This window comes from Trachypithecus francoisi, unplaced genomic scaffold, assembly GCF_009764315.1.
Source record: "Trachypithecus francoisi isolate TF-2019V2 unplaced genomic scaffold, Tfra_2.0 Lachesis_group15, whole genome shotgun sequence".
NCBI lineage: Eukaryota > Metazoa > Chordata > Mammalia > Primates > Cercopithecidae > Trachypithecus > Trachypithecus francoisi.
Genome location: NW_022681460.1, coordinates 97,213,173 through 97,234,047, shown reverse-complemented (window position 1 = coordinate 97,234,047; position 20,875 = coordinate 97,213,173). Strand labels below are relative to the sequence as shown.

The 20,875-nt window shown below is 44.2% G+C and overlaps 1 protein-coding gene across 5 annotated transcripts; it reads right to left on the bottom strand.

Annotated features, from left to right (window-relative positions):
* Positions 1 to 850: 850 nt before the first annotated feature.
* On the bottom strand, positions 851 to 19,914 carry LOC117097604 (40S ribosomal protein S15a). Of its 5 annotated transcripts, XM_033235614.1 has the most exons (9): positions 19,673 to 19,914; positions 16,996 to 17,129; positions 16,235 to 16,354; positions 13,751 to 13,868; positions 12,895 to 12,979; positions 6,726 to 6,863; positions 5,860 to 5,939; positions 2,632 to 2,717; positions 851 to 992 (listed from the first exon to the last, which is right to left on the bottom strand). In XM_033235614.1, the coding sequence occupies exons 1-9, from the start codon at positions 19,862 to 19,864 to the stop codon at positions 899 to 901; spliced, it is 1,047 nt and encodes a 348-aa protein (XP_033091505.1). In that variant the 5' UTR covers positions 19,865 to 19,914; the 3' UTR covers positions 851 to 898. The 5 variants fall into 5 exon arrangements, with proteins under 5 accessions (XP_033091505.1, XP_033091507.1, XP_033091508.1 ...); XM_033235615.1 differs by lacking the exons at positions 851 to 992; positions 2,632 to 2,717; positions 5,860 to 5,939; positions 6,726 to 6,863 and adding an exon at positions 11,509 to 11,681; XM_033235616.1 differs by lacking the exons at positions 12,895 to 12,979; positions 13,751 to 13,868; positions 16,235 to 16,354; positions 16,996 to 17,129; positions 19,673 to 19,914 and adding an exon at positions 8,067 to 8,200.
* Positions 19,915 to 20,875: the final 961 nt, after the last annotated feature.

Genomic DNA, 20,875 nt, shown 5'->3' with positions numbered 1-20,875 from the left:
TCGAGACCAGCCTGGCCAACATGGTGAAACCCGTCTCTACTAAAAATACAAAAATTAGCCAGACACGGTGGCGCACACCTGTAATCCCAGCTACTCGGGAGGCTGAGGCACAAGAACTACCTGAACCTGGGATGCAGAGGTTGCAGTGAGCCAAGATCATGCACTGCACTCCAGCCTGTGTGACAGAGCGACTGACTGTCTTACAAAAAAAAAAAAAATTCCTATCAAGTATTTCTTACAGTGGTCAGTGACAAAAGCAAGATCTAAAATCCTATCTACAGAATAATCCTAGCCAGGCAAAATAAACTCATTAAAAACTAATAGAAAATACTGAAATATAGGCCAGGTGTGGTGGCTCATGGCTGTAATCCCAGCACCTTGGAAGGCCGAGGTGGGCTGATCGCGTGAGGCCAAGAGTTCGAGACCAGTCTGGGCAACACGGCGCAACCCCGTCTCTATTAAAATATAAAAATTAGCCAGGTGTGGCGACACACATCTATAATCCCAGGCTTCTCAGGCGACTGAGACAGGACAATTACTTGAACCCGGGAGGCGAAGACTGCGGTGAGCCAAGATCGCACCACTGCACTCCTGCCTGAGCGACAGAGTGAGACTTTGTCTCAAAAGAAAAAAAAATGAAATATAAGTAAAATATTTAGTGTCAAATACCTGGTTTTGGCAGACAGCAGGGGTGACTGTTTTCTTATGTATATTTGTTTCATAAGAACTTTTTCCCTTGGCTGTATTAGTCACTTCAGGGAATTGCATTCACCAATAAACGAAGCAATGGCATGCTGCCGCAAACGCTCCGGCTACACTGCTGTGAAGGCTCAAAACGACCAAGTGGAAGCACCAGAGTCCATGAGACATTTTATTTGTAAATATATGTATTACATCCCTAGAAAAAGAATCCCAGGATTTTCCCTCCTGTGTGTTTTCGTCTTGCTTCTTCATGGTCCATGATGCCAGCTGAGGTTGTCAGTACAATGAAACTATGGAGTGGAAAAAGAAAATGCTGGTAAGTTTAATAGTTCAACATAGAGCCTTCTAGTGCAGAAAAGCATCAACACTCATCAGTGGTTAAGGGTGCTTTCCTGTGGAGCACACAGAAACTGACAGTGCCACTGCTGGTGCCTCATGTAGCATATGAGCATGACTCCTGCAACCAACAGAGCCAGATCCAGAGAGCGGAGCCACACAATCACACAGCCCTGACTTCTGCCTACACCATGAAACAAACTTGACTGAAAACAAAGGCATCTGGGAACTCTTTTAAATGTCACTTTCTGCTCTCAGGTAAGGAGACTTGAAAGTACTCACATAAACTTGAGTCTGAATTGTGTTTCTGCCATGCACCGTATAACTATTATGTGCAGACACGTTCACGTGTACAGTGAGTGGCTGTGGGGATCACTGTAACAAGCATACAGTATACAAATGTGCGGCATTAAAATCAGTTATCATAATTACAAAGAGAAATGATTTTCGTAAGAGAATGCTGTACCAGTAATACAGCAACCATGAAGTGAGAATACATTCAACCAAGGCACCAGACGCATAATTTGGAGGATATAAATTCTTAACCACAAAGATACACATTTACTGTGTCAGCTCATAAAATGTTTTACCAAAATTAAATCAGGTATAAACAGAGGACTATTACCACTTTTACAGATGAAGAAATCAAGGATATGACTTGCCCAAGATCTCATGACTTTAAAGCAGAAAAACAAGGATTTGAACTCAGGCTCTTACGGACAAAGATTCCCAAATTAAGTTTTCTCAAAGGCCCAGGCTTAGAACTGACTCTGGCCCTGAGTCTGGAATCACAGGGAACACACAGTATGAACTATCTGCCAAAAGGGCAGACATGAAAGTGGACACAACCCTCCTCTTCTGCCAGTCTAAGCTCTCATGCGCCTCTCAGAACCTGAAGCCTACCTAACATGTGAAATATGGCAAATAGCCAGGCACGGTGGCAGGCGCCTGCATTCCCAAATCCACAAGAGGCTGAGTGGGGAGGATTGCTTGGGGCCAGGAAGCCAAGGCTGTAGTGTGTTATGACCACATTTGTGAATAGCCACTGCACTCCAGCCTGGGCAACAAAGTGAAACCCTGTCTCTCTCTCTTTTTTCTTGAGACAGAGTTTCACTCTTATTGCCCAGGCTGGAGTGCAATGGCACGATCTCAGCTCACTGCAACGTCCGCCTCCTGGGTTTAAGCAATTCTCCTGCCTCAGGCTCCCGAGAAGCTGGGATCACAGGTGTGTACCAGCAGGCCTGGCTAATTTTGTATTTTAGGTAGAGATGGGGTTTCTCCATGTTGGTCAGGCTGGTCTCGAACTCCCAACCTCAGGTGATCCGCCCGCCTTGGCCTCCCAAAGTGCTAGGATCACAGGTGTGAGCCACTGCGCCTGGCCAACCCTGTCTCTATTTAAAGAGAGAAAAAAGAAATATGGATAACACTTGAGGAAATTATTAGGTCAAAATGGTTGAGAGTAGACAAATTACCACTGCTTTGCTTTAAAAAGGAAAAAAACAAAGAACAACAACAAAAAAAAGCCTCAAGTCAAACTGCACCACAGCAATTCTTAAGCATTAACTTCTTTTAATTAAGGAAAGGCCAACTTACCCAAACTGGCGGGATGGAAGCAGGTTATTCTGCCATTTTTCTAGATCTTTGAGTTGCACATCAAATCTGGGGCTGATCACTCCACACTATAAAATAACAACAACAAAAACAAAAGAAGTCCTCACTTTACCAATGAAGAGAAAAACTGAGTAACACAAGCTGACATTCATAAACGAACAGTCCTCCAAACCAACCAAACCAGCATTCAGATGGGTACCTATTCTGTGCACAATTCTTGACATACTTTTCAAAAAATACACTTAAGTAAGACTATGCCCACCTACGAGGCCCACCACATGCCTAGGAGAAAAAGCAAAGACATGAAAAGAAATGGGACAAGGCAATACATGGCAGTGTCCAGCCACCGGCGTGCTCCCTGTTGGCTAGAGAACTGTCCGGAATGATCAGATTTTACATAGCCAAGAGATCAAGTCTTGACAAGAGAGACTATAGCCAACCCTTTCTTATATAGTAAGGCTGAAATAAAATCGTAGGGTCTCAAATCCTGAAGCTTATAAGCTAAAAACTACAAATTATTAGAATATCTAAGGAACACGCTGCACCGGCAGCGAACTAAGAACACTGCTCCCACCAATGAAGTACCATTACATATATCGAAGAAACAATGTCTTACATCCCCAGGCAAATTTTTCCAAATGAATGTGACAGAATGATGGAAGGCAGAAAGAGCAAAGGGCTTGCAATTCTCTCATCTCGTGGCTACCAGGACACGGCTACAATGATCCTCCCAAATAAGAGCTCACCAAAGGCTGTCATCCCTCAACTACATGCCAGCCCTAAAACACTACTGAAGAAAGTCCACTAACTGATGTCCACTAACTGAAGACCCTCTGCTCATAAAATCTGCTCTAAAATCACAGGCATACTTGAAAAACACTTCCAAAAGCAGAGACTGACCCACAGAAACTGAAAATGGGCTTGTCAGAAAGGCCCAACTGCGTTACACCCAGGAAGCCTGCTTAAGTTCTCCTACTATTACCCCATCAGCTATGCTGTGACTTGACTAACAAGGTCAATGTCACAGCAGATGAAAGAAATGCAGGGACAGAAATATGGGGAAACTAGTTTAGTCCAAGCAAACTGTAGTGAAAGATCTTCCCCAAAGTCTGCCGCACTCTGCATCCAAGTTTTTATGTTGATTCCAGCAGCAAAAATCCTTCTCATTCTGGTAGAATTAAAACAGCATACCCTCTCCCAACTAAGAAGAATCCTAAGAGGATGTGATCAAGCCCGGAATGTTATCAATCTAGTTACACACTATCTTACTTCCAAGCTCAATTTCCACACTAAGGGTAGGTCCATGTCTTGCATGAAAGTGATGGAGTGGGACATTCTCATAAATGGGGAGAAATGAAATTCCAAGAAACCAAAAATTGTCTACTTTGCTGAAAGTCACAGAGCAGGCCAGGCACGGTGGATCACCTGAGGTCAGGAGTTCCAGACCAGCCTGGCCAACATGGCAAATCCCCATCTTTTGGTGCCACTGCACTCCATACTGGGTGAGAGCGAGACTCCGTCTCAAAAAAAGGGCACAGAGCAGCAGGGCCTGCATGTCAACTGTTATAGGCTAGAATTTTTCAAAGTAGCACACCACAGAACAAGGGTGCCACAAATAAGTTCCATTTACAGAATGCTCTATTCAAACTTACTTCTTGGCTGGGCCCAGTGACTCACGCCTGCAATCCTGGCACTCTGGGAGGCTGAGGTGGGAGGATCACTTGAGCCCAGAAGTTTAAGACAAATCTAAGCAACATAGCGAGATCCCACCTCTACAAAAACGTTTTAAAAAAATTAGCAGTCACAGTGGTATGCACCAGTATTCCCAGCTACTCAGGAGGCCGAGGTGGAAGGACGGCTTGAGCTAAGGAAGCTGCAGTGAGCCAAGATGGTGCCACTGCACTCCAGCCTAGGCCAGAGCAAGAATATCTCAAAAGAAATATAAATAAAAATAAATCAATCCTACTTTGAGGTGGGGTTCTAACGGCTACATACAAGTAAAACACAATAATATTACTCTTGCAAGTTCTTCAAATCTTACGGAGTCTTGCCCTGACACCCAGGCTGGAGTGCAGTGGTGCGGTATCAGCTCACTGTAACCTCCGCCTGCCAGGTTCAAGCAATTCTCCTGCCTCAGCCTCCCAAGTAGCTGGGATTACAGGTGCCTGCCACTACGCCGGCTAGTTTTTGTATTTTTAGTAGAGACGAGGTTTCACCATGTTGGCCAGGCTGGTCTCAAACTCCTGACCTCGTGATCCACCTGCCTCAGCCTCCCAAAGTGCTGGGATTACAGGCATGAGCCACCGCACCCAGCCAGTTCTTCAAATATTTAATAAATACTTCAGCAACTCACTTGCTGGGTCTCTTTCCCCTCATCTGTTGCAGTAGACACAGGGGTGTCCAAGGGAGAGAATACAGACATGGGTTCTTAGTTTCTGTTTCTAGTTGGGCCAGTAAGGCCACTTCTTCATCCCTCTTTTCCATTTATCACTAGAGACAGAAACTAAATACCATGGTTTCAGGCTGCTAAGTCTAAAACAAAACAACAAAATTAGACAGGCTGGACAAGCTTGGACTAGAGGATCTGCCTCTTTGCAAATCTGAAAGCTACAAACCTGATAGGAAGCACAGTAGACACCTCAACAAGCTTAGACACCTGCCCCCAAAACACACGCAATCACTTAAACCACAAAATCAGTTTTACTTGGTTAAGGTGTTGACAAGTCAAACTGAAAAGCAACATAGACCCCAAAGACCTATGCCAGCAAAAACAGAAAAAGTATTAATATTGCTATTTAGGAAGCCCCATTTACTCAAAGATTCCATCCAAAAAACCCAACAACACATCACTGAGAGGAAGGACATAGCTTCTTGGACAAAAGGCTCAGTGGCCTTGAGCCACCCAAGTTCAAGCCAGTGAGGTGGGTAGTGTTAACATCCAATATTTAAACACCAGTACTGCTGCTGGTTTCACCCCCCATCTCCCCTGAGACAGCTTATACCCCAAACACACACTAGGTCAACTGACATAATCTAGCACAATCAACCCAGGAGAACAAATGAAGTTATATGTGTCAATATTTAAACCTTTTTAAAGTCACTGGATAAAGCAAGTATGGCACCACTACTATTTCCAAAGGCAATTACAACATCTAACGCCACATTACAAAATTCTTAAAGCTTGGAAATGTGTATATCACTCATTCTTACCTTGTTTAGCCTGCCTGTAAGGTTCACAACAATTTTCCCAGCTCTGTGATCATCAATGATTTCAAATTCGCCAATGTAACCTACAAAAAGATAACTGACTGGATTAAATAAAAGACATCAACTTGAGAGCTAAACCTCTGTGCTCCAGCCCACTCAATTCTTCAGTCTCCCATCATCACCTCAGTGACTGCTTCTCCAACAAGTTGGGGGGAAGACAGTCGATCTGTATCAGAACTAATTTTTATAACCTAACACATAAGATTTGGGAGACAATACCCAAAACAATCCACCTTGCAATTCTGAAAGCAATTATTTTCCCGTTGACCCTTCCTTCACCGCTTCCCACTCCCAAAGGCTACCTTGTGCCGAAGAAGTGCAATAATCCAATCTTTTCTCTCAAGGGGCTCTAAGAAGATCTCAAGAATCCTTCCGGTTTTTTTTTTTTTTGAGATGGCGTCTTGTGCCCAGGCTGGAGTGCAGTGGCCGATCTCGGTTCATTGCAGCCTCCACCTCCCAGGTTCAAGCAATTCTCCCTGCCTCAGTCTTCCGAAGAGCTGGGATTTTTTTTTTTAGTAGAGACAGGGTTTTGCCAAGTTGGCCAGGCTGGTCTCGAAATGAGCTCAGGAGTCCTTTCAATGACTTGGTTTCATTTAGCTCCCAAACACCTAGCAGAGCTCCTTCTTCCAGCTGTCCTACTCTAAGTGACTCTTTACAAGTTTCAGAATATCCCCTCCTCCACAGCCCACAAGTCAATTGCATTTGTTCTCAGGTATGACAGACATACTTTGGTCCCCCATAATTTCTACAGGACTCATTTCTTAAAGAGTCTCACATCAAAACATAGAACACTGCGGCAGCAGACTTACCATGCTTCATCATCACAGTGAGAAACCGGACTATGACTTTGGAGCACGGCCTAATAAGGACCTGGCGTTTGCCTCTCTTTTCGGCATTGTTGATGCTCTTGAGAGCATCAGCCAGGACATTCATGCGCACCATTGTGGCTGTTGAGGGAAGACAAAACAGGAGGTTTCACTGGCATTGCCAACATCAACAGACACTCACCAACCAATACACTTCGGAAGCATCCTTTTCTTTCTGGCCCCACCTTGGCGAAGTTTTCTTAAGTCTGAGAAGGCTGCTTCTCCATTTCCCACCACCCAGGAAAATTCCTATTTACTACGGTTAATGTAAACAGGTTATCGGGACGTCAGTCTGCACATTTTTAAATTCACTCATTCACTAACCACTCTTCTTCGAATCGTGCCCCACGCCAACGTCTGGAGGTAATGAAATGTGGGACAAAATCTACTTGATACAAGAAAACGACAGAACTAGCAGAAACTGCCAGCTATCGAAACGAAAACATAGGCTATAGTCGATCAGTGATTCACAACAGAAGCAGAGTATCATCGGCAACATTTTCCAAATTGCTGAAAATCAGCAGATTCTGTACTATTAACATTGCACTTTAAAACAGTTCACTCTCACCTACCATGAACACATCAATTAAACTAAACATCCATCTTTGTGCCATTTAAAATTGCGTCCAACAGCAAGTACCACAGTGGCAAATGGAAACATTTTACATACTGTCAGACTGGACTCTCTTCTAATGGGAACATTACACTGAAGTTCTGAAAGCCCTTAAGTATGGAGACCAAAGTGCCAATAGTAAAGAGTAGAACTTAAATCTCTCTCCTTAAGTTCAAAGTGTCTAAAGAAAAACTCCGCGGCCCAGAAGATCCAAATTGGCACCCAGCAAACTGCCAACCCCGGCACGATGCAGCTTTTATCTGCTGGGTGGCCTCAGCCTCCCAAACTCCCAGCGCGGCCCCAGCAACGAGAAGCTGCACGGCCCATCAGCCCCGATGTTGCCCGCCGCCCGGGGCCAAGGCGCAGCCTCAGCACTATAGGGAGATTCAGACGCTGTGGCCCGAACCGGAGTTACTGCCTAGCTAGGCAGTCGAAGGTTGCGGCTCCCGCCAGCGCTGCGGCCTGCACCCCATGAACCGGGATCCCCGGAGTGCAGTCTGGGGCGCCCGGGCATGGCTCTTCTCTATGCCTCTCCAGGAACCGGCAAGGCCAGGATCATCGGCCAAGGAGGGGTCCAGCCTCCTCGCAGGACACTGAGACCGAACCTTAGATTGCAGGATTGCGCCGATGGCAGACGGATGAAATTGGAGCTCTCAGAGAGTGCTACTCACCAGCGCGGAAAGATGGCGGAAAGAGAACGGGAGGGGAGAGCGCACGGAGTTATGGGAAGCGGCAGAGCTATCGCGAGACTTTCAAAGGACCGGCAAAAACAAGGACTGCCTAGGAGAAGCAGGAGGGGAAGGGAAAGACTGAGCCTCTGGCCGAGCGCGGTGGCTCAAGCCTGTAATCCCAGCACTTTGGGAGGCCGAGACGGGCGGATCACGAGGTCAGGAGATCGAGACTATCCTGGCTAACACGGTGAAACCCCGTCTCTACTAAAAAATACAAAAAACTAGCCGGGCGAGGTGGCGGGCGCCTGTAGTCTCAGCTACTTGGGAGGCTGAGGCAGGAGAAGGGCGTAAACCGGGAGGCAGAGCATGCAGTGAGCTGAGATCTGGCCACTGCACTCCAGCCTGGGTGACAGAGCAAGACTCCGTCTCAAAAAAAAAAAAAAAAAAAGACTGAGCCCCCTCAGGGGTTGGCAGTTGGTGGAATCGACCTCTTGCGGTGCGGCCTGGGAGAGGCAAGGTGAGCAGTTCATTGGAGGTTCGTCTACTTTTTTTTTTTTTTTTTTTTTGAGACGGAATTTCGCTCTTGTAACCCAGGCTGGAGTGCAGTGGCGTGATCTCGGCTCACTGCAACCTCCGACTCCCGGGTTCAGGTGATTTATTCTGCCCCAGCCTCCTGAGTAGCTGGGACTACAGGCACGCGCCACCACGCTCGGCTAGCAGAGATGGGGTTTCCCCATTTTGGCGAAGATGTTCTTGATCTCCTGACCTTGCGATCCGCCCGCCTCGGCCTCCGAAGGTGCTGGGATTACAGGCGGGAGCCATCAAGCGGGCCTTAATTTTTATTTCATTTTATTTTACTTTTGATACGGAGTCTCGGGCGCACTGCAGCCTCCGCCTCGCGGGTTCAAGCGATTCTCCTGCTTCAGCCTCCCGAGTAGCTGGGATTACAGGCGCACGCCATCACACGCGGCTAATTTTTGTATTTTTAGTAGAGAGGGGGGGGTTTCACCATGTTGGCCAGGCTGGTCTCGAACTCCTGACATCAAATGATCTGCCCACCTCGGCCTCCCAAGGTGCTGGGATTACAGGCTTGAGCCACCACACCTGGCTAAAATATTTTTTTAATTAAAAAATAAGTGAAGCTCAGACAAGTCACCCAACAGTTGTTTACTGAGCACTCATGTACCAGACACTAGCAAGGCCCTGGGGTACAAGGTGCCCACACGGGAACCATTTAGCCAGTTCTGTCCCTGCCGGTTCTTCCAGCTTCCTCCTCTCTCACACAGTTGGCTCCTGCTCATTCATTGCATTTCCTCTTCCCTCTAGCATGCTGCCTGGAATATTTGCTAAATAAATAAACTTAAACCTTTTATTTTTGGTTTTTTTTTTTTAATTTTTCATAAACAGGGTCCTGCTCTGTTGCCCAGGCTAGAGTGCAGGGGTACACTCGGCTCAATGCAACCTCAAACTCATGGACTCCAGTGAACCTCCTGCCCAGGTCTCCCAAAGTGGTGGGATTTCTTAAAGAGTACCTTATAGACACATAAGGACCACACATTAATCAGATTCATAAATCCAATCATGTAAATATTACATTGGCTAAGTTAAAGAAAGTGAGACATGAAGATTCCAGCTTTTTTTTATTTTTTCCCATTTTACACAAAACAAAGTAGAATAATACAGGATTAAAACTGCAAAAGTAGTTAATCAGTAGAACATGTATACACAAAAAAATCCAGATGGGAAGACAGGCTTATTTACAATGAAAGTAAGGTAAAATTAAGGTAGTTTTCTTATGAAATATCAAAAAAAAAAAAAAATGCTACAATGGGCACCACTGTTTACAGCAATATTAAAGAGGAGAAAACACTTATTTAATAGGGACAGATATATCACAAGGTACAACATCAGTGCAATAAATTCACAAAACTATATTACAGCTAATCAGTTTAAGAATTGTTCCCAAGTCAGTCACATTTTTTGGCCCTCAGAAGTTCATTCCTACAGATTTCGACTACTCTAAATTTCTAGCTACCAACAAGTTAAGAATGATAAGAAGAAGCTTTCCAAGGAGTTATGAAATCTTTGTAGACCAGAGGCCAACTATCATCACCTCAAGTCTGCTCTCACCAACAGCCCTTGTATTTTTCAGGGAGAAATCTCGAGGAAAAAAAGTCAGACACCAGTGTAGTCACTATCTCCCAGGTCAAACCTAGGGGACTAAAATGGCCAGTATTACCATAAAATGAGAATTTTAAGGTTTACCTTAAAAGGCTTATTCTGGGCCGGGCGCGGTGGCTCAAGCCTGTAATCCCAGCACTTTGGGAGGCCGAGACGGGCGGATCACGAGGTCAGGAGATCGAGACCATCCTGGCTAACACGGTGAAACCCCGTCTCTACTAAAAAATACAAAAAACTAGCCGGGCGAGGTGGCGGGCGCCTGTAGTCCCAGCTACTCGGGAGGCTGAGGCAGGAGAATGGCGTGAACCCGGGAGGCGGAGCTTGCAGTGAGCTGAGATCCGGCCACTGCACTCCAGCCCGGGCAGCAGAGCGAGACTCCGTCTCAAAAAAAAAAAAAAAAAAAAAAAAAAAAGGCTTATTCTGGTCTCAAAAATTAGATATCTTCTACTGAAATGAATCTTAACATATTAGACTGCTGTCCTTTTGCTGGTCTTAGAGTAAAAATCATAGACATGAGTCTTAACCTACTGTATACTATAGCTAAAGTCAGCTGAAAATCTGAAATTAAAAGTATGCTAGAAATCCTAAATGTCATCTTGTGAAAGTCTGCTAGTCAAAAGCCCTTAAGGATTTACTAACTTCGAGTCTAAGTGCAAGGGGACAAAAGCTTAAGCCTGTCAGACATTCCTTTTTTTGGACAAAAAGATCAAAGCTTCCTACAAATTGCTAAGCTTTGCACAAGGGAGAAGCCTACATGTACTAGCACATGGAATCAGTTTCATTTTATTTCATGGGGACTCTTCTCCCACCGGAAAGAAACAGAATGAGGAATGAATCTTAATTGGTCTCTTCATCAGAAGTGGTAAACTTGGTCTCTATATTCATGAAGTCAGACAGTTTTTTAAGCAGACTGTGGAAGCAGACAGAACCAGCTTCCTGTAGCCACAGACTACTACATGGTATCTAAGCTAAAGCAAAGATGAACAATTATCCGGATTCACTTGAACTGTACTAAAGGGCAAGGTTCACCACTACAAAAGGAAGTTGTCTAAAAGCAAGAATTCAATTAACACTGGGTAAGAAAAATCAAAACAAATTATACACAATAATGAGTTGTCCATGAAGCCAACTGCTAAGAACGCACTCAACTATATGCGACATGAAGACACTATGCACAAAGCCTTACTTGGGGAGTCTGAATTTCTATCAACTAAGGGCAGAGTGAGGGAGAGCAAAGAGCTACTTCCATAACATTTTAGTATCCAGATAGTACAGCAGAAACCGTTCCAGGAGCAATGGGTGTGCCACAGATGAATCATTCATTTTTCTTTTCTTTTTGTTTGAGAAGTTTGTTTATCTCCCTCTTGGCCATTCCAATGTACTTCAAAATGATTCCATGCTGGTTTAGTCCAGGAAGCAATAGTAAGGAAGTCACTTAAAATAAATTTAAAAAAAGCAACATTAAGGAGGCAGCAATTAACTTGCTAAAGGTTATTATTTATTTATTTATTTTTGAGACAAAGTTTCACTATTGTTGCCCAGGCTGGAGTACAATGGTGGATCTTGGCTCACCGCAACCTTCACCTCCCAGGTTCAAGCGATTCTCCTGCCTCAGCTACCCAAGTAGCTTAGGATTACAGGCATGCGCCACCACGCCTGACTAATTTTGTATTTTTAGTAGAGACCGGGCTTCTCCATGTTGGTCAGGCTGGTCTCAAACTCCCGATCTCAGGTGATCCGCCCGCCTCAGCCTCCCAAAGTGCTAGGATTATAGGCATGAGCCACCGTGCACAGTGACAACTCTCACTCTTTTTGCCCAGGCTGGAGTGCAGTGGCACAATCTCGGCTCAGGGCAACCTCCACCTCCCGGGTTCAAAAGATTCTCCTGCCTCACCCCGCCAAGTAGAGTAGCTGGGATTACAGGCGCCTGCCACCACGCCTGGCTAATTTTTGTATTTTTAGTACACACGTGATTTTGCAATGTTGGCCAGGCGGTCTCCCAACTCCTGACCTCAGGTGATCTGAGGTTGTGTGTGTGTGTGTGTGTGTGTGTGTGTGTGTAGTGCAGTGGTGTGATCTCAGCTCACTGCAACCTCCGCCTCCTGGGTTCAGGTGATTCTCATGCCTCAGCCTCCGAAGTAGCTGGGACTACAGGTGTGCACCACCACATCCAACTAATTTTTGCATTTTTAGTAGAGACAGGGTTTCCCCATGTTGGCCAGGGTGGTCTCAAACTCCTGGCCTCAAGTGATCCACCCACCTCAGCCTCCCAAAGTGCTGGGATTACAGGCTGAGTCACCGTGCCCAGCCAATTATTACATTTTAAAGAAGGTAGGTTCCCAGATTATTAAACTCTGTAATGGGAGGAAACAACATGAAACCAATTACTTCCACTGGGATGTATCCCCAGAAACTTCTGCTCTCATCCCCTCTTCCACCTCAGAAAATAATCATTGCTTATTTTTACCTCTTGCGCATTACTTTCTACTTTGGTTATTGCATTGTTTTCACTTTCTATGAGACCATAATCATCTTTCTATATTCCCACAGTTCCTTTTCGGTGTCTAAAACTTAGGGAGTTATTGACGAAGTTACAGTTCAATTTCACTGGCCAGGATGTGCCTGTAGTTTTTCCTCAAAGACTTACCTATCAGGTAGGTGAGAAGCAGGTTGTGAACTTGTTGTCCCACCCAAGCAACCGCAGCAAGAGAAATGATCATGGTCATGAAGTACTAGCAATGAAAGCAACAAGAATTTAACATCAAAACTTCATTATGACACCATAAATATATGTAATTCTTATTTGTCAATTAAAGAAGAGTGTGTTTCAAAGTTCAGGAAATAATTTAGCTTTTATTATCACTTTTCTTTAAAAATTCTTAGATTTAAAAACCTATTCCATTGGATCTACTTTATAGAATTTGGATACGTTTCTTCCTAGAATTACTGCAATTCTATATGTAAATATTTTATGATATAAATTATAGATCTTTTCAGTTAATAACTTCACAGAGAAGCCTCACAACATGAAGCTGACAGATCAGAGAACAGATGAACAGATGCTTTCCTTTTTTTTTTTTTTCAGACAGAGTCTCATTCTGTCACAAAGGCTGGAGTGCAGTGGTGCAAACAGCTTACTCCCCAAACACAAGCTCACTGCAGCCTCAACCTCCTGAGCTCAAGTGATCCTTAGCCTACCGTGTAGCTCGGATTATAGGCACGAGCCACTGTGCCAGGCCTAAAAAGATGCTTTCTAAGCATATGTCTTTTACTATTATTTCAGTAAGAAAAATGAAACAGAAGAATTTTACTAGAATAAAAAATTAAATGCAAAAGTAAAATTTTTAATTTTAAGATAATTCAGTCTAATTAATACAAGTAAACATTTATGAATGTACTTAGGAATTAACCAATGAATAAATTTCAAATAACTATTAAAACAAAAGGCAAGTTGACTCAAATCTTAACATTTTACTGTACTTAAGTCAAAGCAAAAAAAGTACCATCTTAGGTTTTTCTTCCTTTAGTGTGAAGAGGCGTTTCCACCAACCCACAGCTCTGCGTCGAGTTTTTACTAGATTGCTGCAAATTTCATGGAATCTTTGCTGTTGTTCAGTGGTCCTAGAAAAAGAAATGTGCGTTTTGCTATAAAAAAATTGCTACAGTTGACCAAAACACACCACCCTATTCAATTTAAGAGCTATCTTCTAAAGAAAATCCAAATAAAAACAATGTCTCACCAATATCTTACGTAGGTGAAAAAGTCCTTCCACCATTAAGACACCTTTTATAGCACAGGAGTAAGTTTTTACATAAACTGTGTAAGAGTGTATGAGAGCGAGAGTGTGTGTGTGTAATAAAGAAATGATCATCTATGGCTCTGAAGTCACATTTATTTAATGGTAGTAAGACTCATGACTTCTATGGGCCACAGAGAAATCAGTATAAATTTGATTTTGCTATTCCTAAATATTCTTTAGATCCTAATAAATTCTGCACTATACCTATCAGAATCCCACTAAACAGCTGTACTTGAACGCTCTTTGGTAAGATACTAACTACTAGCATTTAACACATAACACCCCCAACTGGGCTTCATACATTTGATGACAAGGCAGCAATAAACAGCTCAAATCTAAATTCTTCTTCATAAATTTAGTCCTGGGGAGGGAAAATATAATCAACAAACAACACAGCAGTAAAAATCCAAGAGATCCTCCAAGAAAACCTTTTATATATATAGTTTTTCTTGGTTCTGATTTTATTTTTATTTTTTTGAATTGCCTTTGCACTGTCTTCGCTACACAGCTATAATGGCTGCTATTATTGCCCTGTGCTGAGCTGAGGGATGTGTTGCCTTTTCTTCTCTAGCCCTCATCTCTGTAAAACTGCAGTGATAGATAAAGTAGAAGAATTTCTGCTGAGCCCTGGAACTTCTTTTTAACAATAAGGCGTGATTTCTTGCCCATGGTCAAGGCTAGACTGTGGCTATGCAAAAAAGTGTTCTTTCTTCCTTGTAAGATCAAAAAATAAACAAAATCTGCTCTATCAATAACTGAGTCATACCATGAAACTATCAGTGGTTATTTCTGCAAACTTTCCTCTAGGAGTTATAAATTAGCAGACTGGAATGTCATCTGGCTAATAAGGCCAAGGTCAGTGATTTATTTCCTTTGCTAACTCTGTTACATTGCACATTCAGAAACTTGCCCAAAAGAGCCAACAACATTGATTCATTACTGCAAGTGAAAAACAATTCGAAGGACAGTTCCTAACACTAATCCCTTCTGCTGTTGGGGGAAACACCTTTAAATATTGTCAATTATATCATAATTTAAGCAAACTTTGAATTTGTTCTTAAAGATCCATAAGATACACATTTCAAATTCTTATGTTTACAGAATTATTTTGCAATTTGCTATCCTCTGAGATACAAACAAGCAAAGGCACAAGTAGAATACTAACCAAATAAAATAAACAGACAAGGATAGAATAGTAGCTGAGAAGAAAAAATCTATTCCAGCATCTATTTTGGCTGATTATTTGAATCAAAATTCAACATGCTAGAGGAAGTTAAAATACTTTTAATACGATCCTTATCCACTTAACTATATCTGAGGAGTTCATAAGCAACCATTTAAAGAATGGTATATAAATAGGCCAGGCACAGTGGCTCACGCCTGTAATCCCAGCACTTTGGGAGGCCAAGGCAGGTGGATCACAAGGTCAGGAGATCGAGACCATCCTGGCTAACATGGTAAAACCTCGTCTCTACTAGAAATTAAAAAAAAAAAAAAAAAAAAATTAGCTGGGCGTGATGGCGGGCGCCTGTAGTCCCGGCTACTCGGGAGGCTGAGGCAGAAGTATGGCGTGAACCCGAGAGGTGGGGCTTGCAGTGAGCCAAGACTGTGCCACTGCACTCCAGCCTGGGCGACAGAGCGAGACTCCATCTCAAAAAAAAAAAAAAAAAAAAAAAAATTGCTATAAATAAAATCAGCAACCCACGTGTATACAGCTTCAACCTCTTCGGAAACACTTGGTATTCACTTTGTTAACTGCCATTCCACTGCCTCAGTGTCTCAGTATCTCAGCCTTAACACAAGATCAATCTTAAAAGTCAAAATATTTCAGAGTACTTAACAGTGCCTGCCACAGTAGACATTTAATAAATAATTGCTAAATGAATGTGAATGAAAATCTGCCAGTTTCCTTTTCTGTATTCATTCAAAAATAATTTGTGAAGTTATTATACTATGTTAAATATCAATGGAAATGTAAATATGTACCATAAAAGAACTATGGAGTACAGAATATGCACAGTTTATATTCAAATCAGTTATGACATTCTTCACATAAAAGCAATATATGTAATGCTTAGGTGTCTGATGGTTAGACAATTATCTCTGCTTATTTACAGCATACTAATCACAGCCACCAAGTTCAGTAACTACACAGAAATGAGACTGCCAAATCATTATGCTACCTACCATTTATTGGAGCCAAAAATTCTAGGCGCTAGAATGGGAACAAGGTAGTCAGCCAAGCACAAAAACATAACAAAACAGGAAACGCCAGACAGAACAGATGGATCTAGATAGTAGATAATCCTGTTAAAAAAATTAATAAAGGTTAGAAAAACACAGTCATTATTATTCCTAACTAAACATGTCTATTCACTGAACCCGCTGCTTCTCAGAGATATTTGCTATTTTTCCTCTATTTTTCTCACAAGTGGCTTTCCAGAGGCTTTGTGACATGCTGATATCGTAGCTGCAGTGGTTAAGTAAATATCAATGGAAAAAAGCTCTTTGGAGTTCTCAGTATTTTTTAAGTTTAGGGGAGTGCGGGTAGGGGAGGGATAGCATTAGGAGAAATACCTAATGTTGATGACGGGTTGATGGGTGCAGCAAACCACCATGGCTCGTCTATATATACCTATGTAACAAACCTGCACATTCTACACATGTATCCCAGAACTTGAAGTCTAATAATAATAATAATAATAAAAGAGTTTAAGGGTCTAGAGGACAAAAAGTTTGCGAGTCACTGATTTACTCAAGTGCTTTAGGTTACCAAGTTTACATAAGCACTACAAATTCTGGAAACTAGAAGTGCTTATGAGAAACACATTCTTTATGGGTTATATATTACAAAAGAGACTTAAGACACCCCCACAAATGGAAGCTATATATTAAAAAGCCTTTATTAAAAAGAAGCACAACCCATAGTAATCTAATAGCTCACTTACAGAAACACCAAAGAAACCACACCCATGATGGCAGGTGGAAACCAGGCTCTTTCCCATCGGAGGACTTTATCAGCCATCAGCATCACTTCTCCCCATCCTTGCAGCTGTTCTTCCAGACTCGCAGTCTCTGCAGCCTAAATACCACCGACATTTAAAGTGATCATTTTACCACTCTCAACATTTTTGTGGTTCATAGACTTCAATTATTTTAAAGCTCCAAATACAAAAAATAAACTCTTAACCAAATTGCCAACTTTAAACAAGTTGGTTTCTGAAAAACTGCAATCTCAAAGATGAAAACCCAATGGGGTTTTTCTTTTTGTTTGTTTTTTGAGACGGAGTCTCACTCTGTCACCCAGGCTGGAGTGCAGTGGGGAGATCTCGGCTCACTGCAGCCTCCGCCTCCTGGATTCAAGCTATTCACCTACCTCAGCCTCCTGAGTAGTTGGGACTACAGGCGCACACCACCACGTCTGGCTAATTTTTTGTAGAGACGGGATTTCACCATGTTGGCCACGCTGGTCTCGAACTCTCGACCTCAAATGATCCACTTACCTCGGGCTCCCAAAGTACTGGGATTACAGGTATGAGTCACACGGCCTGGCCTAAATATCCTTTTAATGGTCACTTTTCTAGTCCAAGCACTGGGCTACTCTTTATATACATGATGTAACTTAATCCTTATAGACAGCCACAAGGTAGGGATAATTAGACTCATTTTGCAATTAAAGTGAGCTCAAAATGGTTTACTTTCTCAAAGTCATACAGGGAATCATGTGGCAGTGTCCAGAGTATTAATAAAATGAAATAACTTTATTTCAGATGGTTTGAATTGATCTGTTGTTTTTGTCATCTTATTGACTTAAACCCTTCTAAATCCATTAGGAAAGACTTTCCCTGAACAGCATTCAATTTCTAAAATAGCTCTTTGTGTAATGGAATCACTCAGATGTTGACATTCATTGCACAATTAAGGAAAACTACTTTCACCAAATTAAAGTGGCATTTTAGGGTCAATATATCTCCTCAATACAGTGTTTCTTACCACTTAGGATGTCATTTTGATTATACTTCAAATTTCTCTGTGACTCTGAACAGCCGAAAGTGGACCTCTAGGATGAGCTAATGTAGCAAAAGCGCTTAAAGCTGGTTTTGGTAAAGGAAGAAAAAATTAGAATAAGAAACCCAGTGTCTCTATGTTATCAGTCTGGGTGCAGTGGCTCACACCTATAATCCCAGCACTTGGTGGGGGTGTGGGGGTCGCTTGAGCCCAGCCTGGGCTGAGACCTTGTCTCTTTGTAAAAGTCATTCACTAGAAATCATGCAAATGACAAAACAAGGCACTTAATCTTAACAAAGACGCTCGCTATATGTGCCACGCTGAGTACTCGTGTGATCTCAATATTTCTGACTTTATATTCCATGCTTAATACTAGTGAAAGAAGAGACTACTATGTGTGGGCACTCTGCTGAGCATTTATATTTATACTTCAATTAATATTCCCAACAACTCTTAAAAAAGGTGTTATTACTGTCCCCAATTTACCAAGGGGGAAACACACACAGGTTAACCGATTTGCATCCAAGAAATCCACGACCAAAGGCTTTGCTTTCCTTAGATTACATTGCTCTGCTGGAAAGTGAGTTGGGAAGCAGGAGCTCTAGCCCAGGATTTGTCATTTCAACACGGCTTGAGCAACTTCTTTGTGCTGCAATTAATCCTCTTAAAAGGATCCATGCTGGGAACTAACTGTGCTAGAAGCAGTGTGTGGTTAAAGGAACAAAGCACGCATTTCTAAAAGCAAATATAAAATCACGCACAATCAAAACTGCCCTGAAGTCACGTCACTGGCCAGCATCTGGGCTCTTGGAAGTTCAAAAGCCCCTAGGTAAATTCTTTGGTTCGGTTTTTCATTGCTAGTATGTGACCTGCAGTCACCAGGGAAGGGTAACAAGATATTTCTCTTGTTTTTTTGCCTACACGGTGCACTTAAATTCACAACAAATAAAAATTTGTCCGCCTATGATACCATCTCACTGCAGTTCCTTCGGATCCCTGCTTATTACTCTAAAGCTGTTTCCAGTAGTCCTGTGACCCCCACCCCCGCCAGACTTCCAAATTCCAAACGCCAAGACATCCCATTGTCTGTTCAGCTGGACCCCACTCCGGGTTCCCCACGGTGAGCTCGCAGCCTCCCTGTAGTTGTAAGTTGTACCCGCTCTAACAGAAATTCTCGGCAGTAGCCCTTTGACCCGCCACTGTTGCCCAAGTTTTAGGGGGAAAAGAAGGCAGGCACATCCAGGTTAAGATGAAAGACGGGGAAAGCCGAATACGGCTGGGGCCTGGGCCCCGAAAGCGCTGGACAGGCCCCAGGAGGCCTTCTGCCCCAACCCGCACCCCAGGCTAGTGTCGCAGCCCCTCTGCCTCCCACTTCCTCCTTCTACCCGCGGTGAGGAATCACGCGCCCTCCTCGCCCCATCGCGCACCGTCCCCAGGAAAGATAAGGGGTCGACACCCAGGAGTTACCCAAGAAGCCCGAGGGCCAGGCATCGTCGCCTGCCCCGGGAGAGAAGGGCCGGGCCCGCAGCGGGTGACAGGGATGAGGCCGCGGTGTTTGAGCCCACGGACGTCTGGAGGCCTCGCTCGGCTTCCGGGGGACAGGAGGCCAGGACTCACCAGCAGGTTGGTGCTGCGATTATCTCCCTCCGCCATCGTCTCTGGGATGCCGTCTCTGTGACCGCTGGGTACCTTCCACCGAGACCTCCAACCGAAACCCGCACGACCACCACAGCGCGAGGGAACGCCCCGCAGGCTGTTTATATCTGTCGGCCGCCCTTCCCGACAGCCCCCGCGACTCTCGCTCCTCATTGGACAGACCGAGCTCACGCCTCAAGGAAACCAGGCCAACCGAAGCTCAGCGCATGGCTTGAAATCGAGGTCAAAGGAGACAGAGGCCGCGCCGGGCCGAGGGGGAGGGGACACGGAGTGCCCAATCAGCGCCCAGGGATTGCGCGACGCCCCGCCCAGGGCTGTCGGAAGCGGTTCAACGGCCGCTGCAGGGGGCGCGGTTCCTCAGTGGTTCCCAGCTCTGGCCGCTGCGGTGGCTTTGGGCCCCTCTTTGTCCGGCTCTCGCAGCCGAGGAGTCTCTCTGGAAAATGGGCTACTGGGAGAGCGATGCTGCGCCGCCTGAGGCGGAGGGCGGAGACGCCGGGCCTGCGACACTTTATCTCTTCCTGGCCCCGAGGCGGCTGGGATCCGTTCCACCTCCGGCCCGGTGCCCTAAGCAGGCGCCTGAGCCGTTTAGCCCCGATTTGCGACCCGTAAGGTTTTGAGGACAAGTGAAAAGAGCTCTTTGTGTGGATTTTGCTGCAGTGTTCCTCTCCTACCCAGTAGGAATAAGGCCTGAGCTTGGGAGGAAAAACCCAGGCCTGGTTTGAGAGCGTGTGAAAATGCACCGCCTTCTAAGTGGCTTTATTATACGTGGATGTTTAACTTACTTAAACTGCAAGCCCCCTCTCCAAAAGGATTCTTTTTTTGTTTCTTTGTTTTTTGAGACGAAGGAATCTCGCTTCGTTGCCCAGGCTGAAGTGCAGTAGCGCGATCTCTGCTCACTGCAACCTCCATCTCCCGGGTTCAAGTGATCCTCGCGTGTCAGCCTCCTGAGTAGCTGGAATTACAGGCGCCCGCCACCACGCCCGGCTAATTTTTGTCTTTTAATAGACACAGGGTTTCACGATTTGGGCCAGGGTAGTCTGGACCTCCTGACCTCAAGAGATCCGCCCGCCTTGGCCTCCCAAATTGCTGGGATTACAGGCGTGAGCTACTGCGCCCGGTCAAAAGGATAGTTCTTGACGCGACCTTTCTTCCATTAGAGGTCAC

What these genes read in the sequence shown, in the direction of transcription:
- LOC117097604 (XM_033235614.1), bottom strand. Translation starts at nt 19,864, where the DNA reads ATGAGGAGCGAGAGTCGCGGGGGCTGTCGGGAAGGGCGGCCGACAGAT. An exon ending in ATTTTTGGCTCCAATAAATG is followed by an intron (nt 13,869 to 16,234) that starts GTAGGTAGCATA and finishes TTCTTTTTCTAG; the next exon opens with GACCACTGAACAACAGCAAA. An exon ending in CTTCCATCCCGCCAGTTTGG is followed by an intron (nt 993 to 2,631) that starts GTAAGTTGGCCT and finishes TCCACTCCATAG; the next exon opens with TTTCATTGTACTGACAACCT.